The sequence below is a fragment of the Saccopteryx leptura genome, chromosome 9 (genome assembly GCF_036850995.1).
Source record: "Saccopteryx leptura isolate mSacLep1 chromosome 9, mSacLep1_pri_phased_curated, whole genome shotgun sequence".
NCBI classification, from domain to species: Eukaryota; Metazoa; Chordata; class Mammalia; order Chiroptera; family Emballonuridae; genus Saccopteryx; species Saccopteryx leptura.
Genome location: NC_089511.1, coordinates 53736276 through 53749214, shown reverse-complemented (window position 1 = coordinate 53749214; position 12939 = coordinate 53736276). Strand labels below are relative to the sequence as shown.

The 12939-nt window shown below is 34.5% G+C and overlaps 1 protein-coding gene across 1 annotated transcript in view; it reads left to right on the top strand.

Annotated features, from left to right (window-relative positions):
* The window catches only part of PCDH15 (protocadherin related 15), a 1001489-nt gene that overhangs the window by 799477 nt on the left and 189073 nt on the right, over positions 1–12939 (top strand). Inside the window, exon 22 of the mRNA XM_066348814.1 lies at positions 11605–11745. Coding sequence (XP_066204911.1) covers positions 11605–11745 — 141 coding nt within the window. The remainder of the gene's footprint in view (positions 1–11604; positions 11746–12939) is intronic.

Here is a 12939-nt window from a genome sequence, read left to right as displayed (position 1 = left end):
GATTTTAGTTAAAACTTCATTGTCCTCATTCTCGCTTTCAGGATGATGGCAAACATGCCTAACTTGGCGTCTTGTTTGGAAGAGTGCTTGTACCCTCAGCATTTGTAAACTTTAGGATATCAATGCCTGGAATTATGAAGTCATCATGGCATTGTAAAATTTTAAAATAAAGTTTTCATAAAACCACATGCTAATAGGGTCTTTATAATCCTATATAATCCTATATAATCCCAAATAAGAACATGGGTGAGCAAAAGTAGGTTTACAGTTATTCTTATGGAAAATAATATAATAATAAATAATAATACAGGAATAAACTCTATGTTTCACATACTCACAACTTTAAACCTACTTTTTTCCATCCCTGTATGTATATGCTTTAATAAAGTTCTTGACAAAAAATTTATGGGAAATTTTGCTTAGATATCTTCAACTGATGTCACTTAATAATGATATGTACAGTATCTACTTTTGTTCCCTTGAGTTTAAGACAAAATGTTCAAAATCTTGACACATAAATTAAATTTTCATCTGTCATTCCAGTACTCAAATAAAATAACACATAGATTCCACATATAACACAGTCACTACAATACCTACAAATCAAAATATTTTAAGGCACATTATATTTTATTATGTGTCTACATAGAGAGGTATATTTCTAAGCGTAGCTGTTTTTAATTTTTTCTAGATTGTTAAATGTGGTGGCATATAATGTTTCTTAGTATTCTAGTATGATCCTTTGTGTCTCTATGATGTCTGTGGTAATTTCTCTTCTTTCATTTAAGATCTTGAGAGCTATAAATTCCCACTGATTATATATCTAAATATTTTTATTTAGTATGCTCATGCTTCTCCTATATATCTTTATCAGAAATGTTGGTAATAGTTTTTTGTTTTTTTTTTATTTATTTTTATTTTTTGCATTTTTCTGAAGCTGGAAACAGGGAGAGACAGTCAGACAGACTCCCGCATGCGCCCGACCGGGATCCACCCGGCACGCCCACCAGGGGCGATGCTCTGCCCACCAGGGGCGACGCTCTGCCCACCAGGGGGCGATGCTCTGCCCATCCTGGGCGTCGCCATGTTGCGACCAGAGCCACTCTAGCGCCTGAGGCAGAGGCCACAGAGCCATCCCCAGCGCCCGGGCCATCTTTTGCTCCAATGGAGCCTTGGCTGCGGGAGGGGAAGAGAGAAACAGAGAGGAAGGCGCGGCAGAGGGGTGGAGAAGCAAATGGGCACTTCTCCTGTGTGCCCTGGCCGGGAATCGAACCCGGGTCCTCCGCACGCTAGTCCGACGCTCTACCGCTGAGCCACCCGGCCAGGGCTAGTGGTAATAGTTTTCTTTGTACCTCTTGTCTTCCTTATCTGACTAAATATGAGACCCGTAAGTACAGAAGCATGTCCTTCTCACTGCTGCTTATCCTCTTGAGAGATAAATATGAATAGTTACGGAAGAGTATCTGTGACCAGGTATTGATGGGTTTTAAATTGAAAAGTTTCAAACAATTAACTACATTCTGCATTAAGTAATTTTTTAAAGATCTTTCTAAACCATATAGAAAACTATCTATATAGCTATAATTTTTGCAATCACCAAAAATATTATTCAAAAATCTCAGCCTTGTTCAACAATAAGTTACACTACTGTATAACTCAGATTTAATACATCGTGCAGTGTACTTGATAAAAGTACACATCATCTATATTATATTACTACAGATCATATGAGAATTCACTTATTAGAAAAATCCTGACCCTGACCTGTTGGCTCAGGCGATAGAGTACTGGCCTGGCGTATGGACGTGCCAGGTTTGATTCCCAGTCAGGAAACACAGGAGAAGTAACCATCTGCTTCTTTCCTCCTTTACTCTCCCCATTCTCTCCCTTTATCCCTCTTGTAGCCAGTGGCTTGATTGGTTTGAGTGTGGGCCCCAGACACTGAAGATAGTTTCGTGATTCAAACATCAGCCCCAGATGATGGCGGGTTGCTAAGTGGATCCCGGTGGGGAGGGGTATGCAGTTGTCTGTCTCATTATCTCCTCTCCTTTCACTTAAAATAAATAAAGAAGAAAATCCAGAGGATTATGTCATACTTTTAAAGGATGGTTTACCTAAATATTAATTACCTATAATAGGAACTAGCAGGAAATATAACACAGAAGTTCAGAAGTAGGGAAGAGAGAGTGCTTTATATTCAGCCAATCCAGACAAAAAAAAGTTTCATTTCTTTGTTACTGAACTCAGGAATCCTTTTTCTCCTTTGATTTTGGGCATGAGAGGGAGTGTGTGTGAGAGAGAAGCATCTACTACTCACTGTTCTACTTAGCTGTTCCATTTACTCGTGCACTCACTGATTGCTTCTCTTTTGTGCCATGACTGGGGATTGAACCCATGACTTCAGCATGTGCTGAGACAACAGGAATTTTTTTGAAGGAATATTTATTCTCCTCTAATCTACTACTTTTGGGAAACTATGTTCTCACAGGTTCTATTACCATCTACTCTGTGAGACCTCTTCCCCACAAAAAAACTCAAAACTCATTGACATCCACTTTACTTCCTTTCTCCTCCCCCAAAATGTATATTTGGCTACTGCAAATAGAAACATTAATTAAATATATTTTCAATCACACGGGGCATAAAACACAGCCATTTTATTTATATTTATATAGGTAATGTCCCCTAGAGTTGTGATCTTGGAAGCTTAGGAAACATGTATAGAAAGTATTACTTGCCCTAGCTGGGTTTTCAGTGGGTTAGAGCATTGTCCAGAGATGCAAAGGTTATGGGTACAATTCCCTGTCTGTGCACATATAAGGATAGATCAATGCTTCTGACTGTCTCTCTCTCCCTCCTTCTTCTGCTAAAATCAATAAATAAAATAAAAAAATATTGCTCATATTATATTAACTCCACACATTATTATTTCCTTTAAATAATGGCAACCCCCAAAAGTTGCCAGCTCATATAAGCTCATAGTCAATAAGCAGAGATAGGCTGAAAACCCATCAACAAATGAATACACAACATAAATTCAAATAAGAATACATAATATAAAGAAAGTAAAATAAAGTTTAACTTATAGTGCTATATGGGTGGGTATGTACAGAAGTGTTATTTGAGACTTCCATGTTAGAAGAAATAAGACATGCATGAGTGTTGTAGGTATAGTGAACAACAAATGAAAAACTTCTGAGGTAAATGTGAGTTTGGTGTTTTATAAAGCCATTGTGGCTGAATTATTGTTAACGAAAATCAAGAAGGAAGGAAGATAGATAAATTCTAACTCCTCAACTCAGCTGTGAATTTGTTTTTTATGCTCTTAAGATTCAGCAATGTCCAGTCAGTAAATGTGTTGAATGAATGAATTAATGAGTCCCACATATAATGAATGTTATATATAATTAATTTTGGTATCTGAGCAAGATGTTTAGTGCTATGGAATAAATAATTTCAAATTTCCAGTTGCTAATATTTTGTACAATTTCTAAATTTCTTTTAGAAAATATTCCCTATATAAAAAAATACATTATTACTTAGTTTTATAATACTATTTTTTTTAACTACATTGAATATGTTTTATTTAAATAGCAAACAGAAAGTCTTTTGGGATTTATTCTAAATTGTGGTTAATTTTAATTGTTAATTTAACTGATGACAATTCAAATATTTCAGTACCCCTTGAATGATTAAGCATCTGGTAATATCATGGTTCTATTCTAACTATTTTGTTTAGGAAATATATTTCTCTAAAGAGAGTGCATTACTTATTTACAAATCCAAGAAAAATGTGGAAAGATGTTCTGGTGAATGGAAGTTGACACTGAGAAGGATTGTTGTACCAGCACCTCATTAATCTTTTAAAATCATGATTATCTGAAGTAACACTTGCTCTAATAAATGAGGTTGCCTGGATTTATAAGAGAAAACTACTGTCATGGTAAAAAAGAAGTCTTCAAAAAAGCTGTTGTGTTAATGCTTCTCATATGACCTGTTAAACTTTCCATAAAATTTTAAACAAGAAGCTCATGGTACTCATCTTTCAAAAGACTTTCAGAGACATGGTAGAAATCTCTGTCTTTGCCACCACTGCTTGCTGAGAAGAGAATCTTTGCAGATAATTTCAACATTTTCCTATTAAATTAATGTTGATATCTTGTTAAATCCTTTTTCTATTTTTTTTTTGATAATGCTTCTTCATGGTGGATAACTATATAAGAAAAATTTCAAAATTATTTAAGTGGTCTTTTCATGTGCTATTCCATGTATATTATAAAATTTCTATTAACATCTCCTAAATTATGTTGAATCCCAGTTTATTTTATAGTCTCCTTTTGAAATTTCACATTGCTTCAAATGACAAAATACATTTTACCTCATGTCTGTGATAAGGAAGAGCCATTTTAATTTAGCCAGGAGGAACTAAAGGATAAAAATTTGACTTTACTAGGTTGATATAAATATGTGTTTTCTTTGATGATGACCTAAAACAAACAGATCATTTGTTTTATTCTATTTTTTTTTTTTACAGAGACAGAGAGAGTCAGAGACAGGGATAGACAGACAAGAACAGAGAGAGATGAGAAGCATCAATCATTAGTTTTTCGTTGTGCATTGCGACACGTTAGTTTTTCATTGATTGCTTTCTCATATGTGCCTTGACCGCGGGCCTTCAGCAGACCGAGTAACCCCTTGCTCGAGCCAGCAACCTTGGGTCCAAGCTGGTGAGCTTTTGCTCAAACCAGATGAGCCCACGCTCAAGCTGGTGACCTCAGGGTCTCGAACCTGGGTCCTTGGCATCCCAGTTCGACGCTCTATCCACTGCGCCACCGCCTGGTCAGGCTGTTTTATTCTATTTTTTATTGATTGCTTTTAGAGAGGGAGAGAGAGGAAGGGAGGCAGAGATAGACAAGCATTTATTTGTTGTTCTACTTGGTTTTGTTCTCATTTGTTGCTTCCCATATGTGCTCAAACCAGGGATCAAACCCACAATCTTAGTGTTGAGTACGCCACTCTAACCAGAGCTCTTATTTATTCTTTGAATCCGTAGTTCCCTAACATTCTCTCAAGATTTCTCTAGTGTTTGATATTTTCAAAATCTTGATATATGTTTATATTTTAAACATCAGTTGAAGCATCTGGGCATCCTTGAAACATGGTTATTCAATCACAAAACCATGCATTCAGGCCCTGGCCGATTGGTTCAGTGGTAGAGCGTCGGCCTGGTGTGCGGAAGTCCCGGGTTTGATTCCTGGCCAGGGCACACAGGAGAAGTGCCCATCTGCTTCTCCACCCCTCCCCCTCTCCTTCCTCTCTGTCTCTCTCTTCCCCTCCCACAGCTGAGGCTCCATTGGAGCAAAGATGGCCCGGGCGCTGGGGATGGCTCCTTGGCCTCTGCCCCAGGCGCTAGAGTGGCTGTGGTCGCGACAGAGCGACATTCCGGAGGAGCAAAGCATCGCCCCCTGGTGGGCAGAGCGTCGCCCCCTGGTGGGCGTGCCGGGTGGATCCCGGTCGGGCGCATGCGGGAGTCTGTCTGACTGTCTCTCCCCGTTTCCAGCTTCAGAAAAAATACAAAAACAAAACAAAACAAAAAAAAACCCAAAAAAACAACAACATGCATTCATTCAAATACTCCTTGAGTTCCTATATAAGTCAGATACCACTCAGGGTGTTCATAGAAGCTTTTATTCATATATGAGAGACAAACTACATAAGTAAATACAGAGAATATATATTAAAATTTCATGTAGGGTTGTTGAAGAAAAATAAAATAGAATGACGAGTTAGAAAGTACTTGGGGAATAAGAGGGTAAATTTAATAGACAAAAGTCTCACAGAAGAGTATGGCAGGTATAAGGCAAAGACAATGAGGTAGGAATGAAGACAATGTGGTGAAAGAGAAATAAGCAAGGTGAAGTTAGATACTCAGAAACCAGATGTTTTCAGGATCGGATGGCCTCTACTAAGGAATTTGGATTTAATTTCTGTATGTAATGAAAAATAACTGGAAATTTCAATATTTTAAAAGATAATTTTAATAGCATAAAGACAGAGTCACTTGAGTTCAGTGTAGGGAATATAGTAGTTAGTATGCCTTTTTCACAGGGGATTCATTCCAAGATCCCCAGTGGATTCCTGAAGCCAGATAGTACCAAAAGACATACACAGGAGAGGGCAAAAGTAGATTTATAGTTGTGAGTATAACAAACACAGAATTTATTCTCATATTAATATTTATTTATTAATGTATTTATATTATTGTCATTATTATTGTTATTATTTCACCTTCTTATGATTTATCTTTAGATAATGATGACTGGTAATTTAACTTATTTTTTCCACTAGTCTATACCAGTGGTTCCCAACCCCTGGGCCATGGACCAGTACCAGTCCATGGGCCATTTGGTACTGGTCCGCAGAGAAAGAATAAATAACTTACATTATTTCTGTTTTATTTATATTTAAGTCTGAACGATGCTTTATTTTTAAAAAATGACTAGATTCCCTCTGTTACATCTGTCTAACACTCACTCCTGATGCCTGTCTCGGTCATGTGATACATTTATCCGTCCCACCCTAAAGGCGGTCCGTGAAAATATTTTCTGACATTAAACCGGTCCGTGGCCCAAAAAAGGTCGGGGACTACTCTTGTAGGGGATAGTGGAGATGTTGAAGGAACTTAAATTCTTTTTAGTTTTTGATACATCCAAATGGATACATCTAGTAAGCAATATGGGAATGGGGTTCTCCTCCAAAGGTAAAAACTTGGGGTGTATCTGCTTCACTCTATACTATGTCTCTCTCTCTCTCTCTCTCTCTCTATATATATATATATATATATAGATAGATAGATAGATAGATAGATAGATAGATAGATAGATATATCTATATATATATCTTCACTCTATACTATGTCTCTCTCTATATATATATATATATATATATGATAAAGTTTAATTTATAAATTAGGCACAGTAAGAGATTAACAATAACTAATAATGAAATAAAACAATTACAATAATACACTGTAATAATAGTTATGTAAAAGTAGTCTGTCCTTCAAAATATGTTCTTATATTGTACTCATCTCTCTTCTTGTGATGATGTGAGATTATAAGATGCCTACATGATGAGATAATGTGAGATGAATAACATAGGAATTGTGATGTAGCGATAGGCTACTATTGATCTTCTAACCTTATATCTACTTAAGGCAATGGTTCTCAAACTTTTTGAAGTTAGAGCACATTTAAAATTCTACAAATAATTGTAGGCACACTATATAAAAATTTTTGAAAAATATGTTATAATAATTTAGTCAAATATTAAAGGAAAAAATATCAAGTCCAAGCATGCTTTTAGGGTAATTAAATGGAATCCATACAACAAAATTAAATTTATTCTGACATTAAAGAACATATTTTATGTTATATTTTTGAAGTTATGCTCTTTAGAATTCATAAAAAAGAGGGGTTAAAAATAAAAAAATAACAAAAATGTTATCTTTATATATATATATAGATAGATACATTCTTAGTAAGATTTAGTAAATTTGGCAGGTCCAGGCGCGAATGTGTTAAGTTTTTTCATTCTCGTGTTTATGAGAAACATGAGCCTGATGTTTCTTAGCGATTTCTTCAATGATTGGGCATAAATTTGAAAGTCAAACTCTCATTTCCTTGTCAATACATTGAAGAATTCCTCTTTTTACTCTTAATTGTGTTGAGGGTAGAAAATCCTAATTCACATAAGTAGGATGTTGAAAATTGTAGTAAAATGTTCAAAGCTTTATTAGATATTGCCACATATTATTCTTTTATAGAAATCCAAAAGGCTTAAAGAGATAATTCCTTATGTTTAATCTTCAATCCATGATCAGTGGATATAGCTGCCAGTTCTTCTTCTTCTGTTAATGTTAAACCAAAATCACTTGAAGCTTCCATGAATGGGTTTCTAATCCAATCGTATTGTTCAGTGTTAAGTAATGGAAAATGCTATAAATTAAATTCTGCCCGTCAGCCTTCAAGTCCTATATTATTTACACTTAACTTTTGCTCACTTTCATAATTGGATTCTTCAATATCATGCTTCTTTTTGAGAAATCTATCCATTTTATTTGGGTATATTTATCTAAAAATAATATAATGATGTGTTAATAATAAATATAATGATGTGTTAACAAGAAGAGTAGTATTTCCGTAATGAAATGGTATAATAGAGTAACTATATTTATTTTTATATTTGGGCACATGCCGCAAACCAGCATAGTTAGTAATTCCAGGTCCTGAGGAGAAACGATGCAGAATTAAGAAAATATGCAAAATTAAGATAATATGGGGTTGCAAGGGCCCTGTAATTGCTGCTGGCAGGAACAAAATGTGCCTAAAAACCGCACCTTGCCTTATATTTAGGGCAAAGTGGGCCATTAGCAAATCAATGTGATCTTTGATCATGTTTCCAAGGCAACCAAAAATTTTACCAGTGCAGAAAACTGCTGCCATACATATCATCTTAACTTTACACCAAACAAAGGATAGAAGAAACTGGCTTCCAGTCCTTCTGGGGAACATGGGGGGTAGTGTAAACAATCCAGCACCACAGCTTAACAGCCTTTTGCAACCTAATCAGGCAAGTGAGATGGAGGGTTGGGCAAACTGTTAGCTTACAGCCAATTCCCCATACCTCTGTCCCCCAAAAATCTAAACTCCAAAAACCCTGTTATTTTTTTGGTCCCCAAAAGACACATATTTCTCTGGAATACCATAGGGCACACCTGGAAATCTTCTAGGGTGCACCAGTGCGCCCTGGCACACACTTTGAGAACCACTGACTTAAGGTGATGCTGGATCATGGAGCCATGATTATGTTGATGTTTGTGAGTCAGGAGCCAATGAAAATGATTATTGGGGATCCTCAATAGTTGAAGGAGTACTTTGCTAAAACCTTTGGAAGAACATTGTAATTGGAAATTATCTGACTCTCTGTTTTATTTTTTTGTTGTTTTTTGGGTGTTTTGTTGTTGCTGTTGTTATTGTTTAACTCATCAAAGTGTTGTATCAAAAGTTATAATCCTTTGTTGACCATACAGGGGACCTTACTGCTGCATTCTATATGAAGATTTTATTTCTTAATTTTTATAAAATAAGATTATTTGAAGACTATGACTGCAATACCATAACAGTTGATCTGATATCTGATAACTTGGGCAATTACTAAGTGACTAATAGGTGGGTAGCATATAACAGCATGGATATACTAAACAAAGGCATAAGTCAATCCCATACAGGACAAAGTAGAATGGCAAGAAATTTTATCACACTGCTCAGAAAGGTGTGCAATTTAAAACTTATGAGTTATGTCTGAAATATTTTGCTTATTGTTTTTATACCATGGTTAACCATGAGTAACTGAAACTGTAGAAAGTGTGGATAAGGAGGAATTCTGTAGATAATGGAGGATATAAGAATAATCTACATAAATGCTTTCATTGAAGTTTTGGTAGGACTTGATGGTAATTTGGTTTTGAAGTATGAGAGAAAGAGAAGCAAGCCAATGTTCACCTCTCAGATTTGAGAGAGATCAACTTGGTAAAAGATGGGGTAGCATGGAAGAGGTACAAGTTTGGGATAGTAAATCAAGATTCTGGGGGTACTTTGAATTGAAAACAGAATATCTATGTTGACAATTGTATATACTACTTTGGAGTTTAAAATATGAACAGCATAGCCAGAAATTTACATTTTAGGGTTATGAACAAATAGAAAGTATTCAAAACCATGGGACTAGAGAAGATTCTAGAGGTCTTGAGTAGAGGTAGAAAAGATAAACATACCTGTGACAGAGCCTTGGAAAACTCCAGGAAGAGTGGGAACAAAGAAAGAGATTGATATGGAGCAGCATAAGAAGAAAAGTCAAGGAAATGAAAAAAGATAAAGAATGAAGTGTTCAAGGAGGTACTGATCAACAGTGGTGTGTAATGTATGACAGCACTAGATTTACAGATAATAACTAGGGAATTTACAAGTCCTAAAGGCTAACATGTTTGTCCTATAGTCCAAATGTGATTCAGGAAACAGCATGAGCCACAAATTCATTTGAGGACAGTTATGAGGAAGTGTAACCATAAAAAGAACAATGTTGTCAGAAGCTTCCTTACACCAAGTACTATCAATATTAAGTCTATCCAAATCAACAGCCTCTGGTGTTAATGTCCTTAATTCTTCTCTATCGGAAAGCCAAATAGATGTGATTTTTTTTCTGTAGAGTTTAATGGTGAAATGTAGAATCTGTTTGGGTTTGAAGTCAAACCATACCACGGACTAGTTCTGTGCCTGAGTCCTTCACTTGACTTCTGGAACTAATTAGACATTTACAGGCCTTAAGCACACACAAGATTATAGTACTCACCCTGATATAACCTTATAGAATTCAATATAAAGCCAATCTAAACCCTAATATAAGTGAAGACACCTAACAAATTTCTATTGTTCTCATAATAGTCTTCTTTTAATACAAATATTAATTTCTTTCTTTAAAAATGAATTTTTTGTTTGATATTCCAGCTTCCTTAGATCGATATCTGGAACAACTCAACATTTTTTAACTCCCTATAAGACTTAAGTTTATTAACTAAAATATAAATGATAGAGTATATATGTATCATCTTTAGTGTGGTTCTTGCATGTAATAGGCATTCAGTAGTTGTTACCCTATATTGTTTTAGCATTATTACTATCATCATCCTTAGAAATGTTATTTTAAAGGTTTGTTGGCCCTGGCCAGTTGGCTCAGTGGACAGAACATTAGTCAGGGCACAAAGAGAAGCAACCATCTGCTTCTCTTCTTGTCCCACTCCTCTTTCTTTTCTCTTCCCCTCTTTCAACCAGTGGTTTAGTTGGTTTGAGCATGGGCACCGGGTGTTGACAATAGCTTGGTTGGTCTGAGTGTCAGTCTCAGGCACTGAGTATAGCTCGACTTATTCAAGCATTAGCCCCAGACGGGGATTGCCAGATGGATCCTGGTCAGGGTACATGTGGGAATCTGTGTATCTCACCTCCTCTCACTTAAAAAAAAAAAAGGATTGTTGTGAAGATTAATTTATTTATAAAAAAACTGATCATGGTAAATAGCACAAAGCACATGGTAAGAAATTTTTGGTTCCTTCACTTCCATATTCATTTCTCACTTTACCATAATCTTATACACTATTATATGGTAAACACCACAGAGTTAAAATAAATATAATAAAAGAAAATAATATAATTATCTAAGAAGATGAAATATTAAACAGACATGTTGTTCAGGGTATAAGATGTAATTCATATAATTAAAAGGAAATGAAAAAAAGATAGCCAAATGAACCATTAATTTATTCTTTCACTTAATTTTAAATAACATGTAGTAAAAACCCTTTATTAATTAAGATTTAGTTATTCTAATAGAATAAAGATTCTGCAACATCTCAAACTTGAAATTATGAAAAGCTGAAATAGGGTTTTTGACTTTTAAACAGCCCTGCATTTTACTAATCAGTTTAACATTAACACTAAACTTTGTTTTTATTTTGTGACAGCAAATTAATAATATATAATTTTGTTTTAGGGTTTACCTGCAAGTCGTGTGAGGTATAGAGTCGATGATATCCAATCTCCTTATCCTGCCAGTATTTTTGATGTAGAAGAAGATTCTGGAAGAGTAATAACTCGAGTCAATCTTAATGAAGAACCAACAACCATTTTTAAGGTCAGTGCAGTGTTTTCCTTATATTGTGTGTTATATGTTTAACTTTGAGAGTTTACTTTAACAGATGAAAGTACTTTTTTTTCATGTTTCTTCTTTTTAAACTTTTGTTTGCTTATTTTACTGCATTGACACTTAGAAGGTACAGTTAGGTAAAAATTTTAAAAATCACTTGATATTTCACACCTTAGAGATAACTAGAATTTACCATTTTACTCTCTATTCTTATGATATCATTCTATGCAAATACTAGTATACAAATATATGTTTTAAAATAACTTGATCATACTAGTCATACTGCTTTTTAACTTATTAATATATTGTACATGCAATAAGCACCATTAATGTTATTATTTTCATGTTTATGTATTGTATTATAATAATATACTATTCTAATTTTTTTTGTTTAATTCTTTTTTGTTGATAAATAGGCTATTTACAATGTTTTGTCACAATAATCTTGGCTTTTGTGAAATTATTTTAGCAATTGTCATTTGCCACTTGCCAATGTTTTTCCCTTATGGTAACTGCAGACAGAATTGCTGGATCAAGTTTATGTACTTGTGATTTGTCATACTTCCAGAAAATTTAAAGTAATACTAACTACCCTTCACTATTATTGTAAATAATACCTTTATTCAAACGTTTGAATGTTCTGATTTTCTATAGTTACTTAGAAAAATAATTTGTCACTGTGATTAAAGCCTTTTTCTCTACATGTGGAAAATATGTTCTTCAGTTAACCTTGAAAATATCGATGTGTACTATGTCACACCTCATTTTATCACTGTTTGGAATAATTATTTTCTCTGTAATATCATAGCCAGAGGTAAATCATGGCTCTTAGGATCATCCTTTGTTATAATTCCATGATCTAGTTTGAATAAATTTAGATTGGTAATCTGCAGCTTTCAAAATTATATTCCAGAGAAATACATAGTTAAAATGTTTAACATTTCTTTAAATAACATAAGATTTCTTCTACATAGTATAGGTATCAAATAAAAAGTTATTTTAGCAATAAATTATATGCAACTATCACATTGTAAGACTAAAACTTTTTTTTTAGATTACATTATTTGAACAATATCTGCTGTATTGTAGTTTTATGTGTTGTAATTATTTTCCAACTGAGTGTATTTCAAAGTGTGTTCAAGTATAAAGACTTCCAATTTTAATCTCCTGAGGAAGTATTTT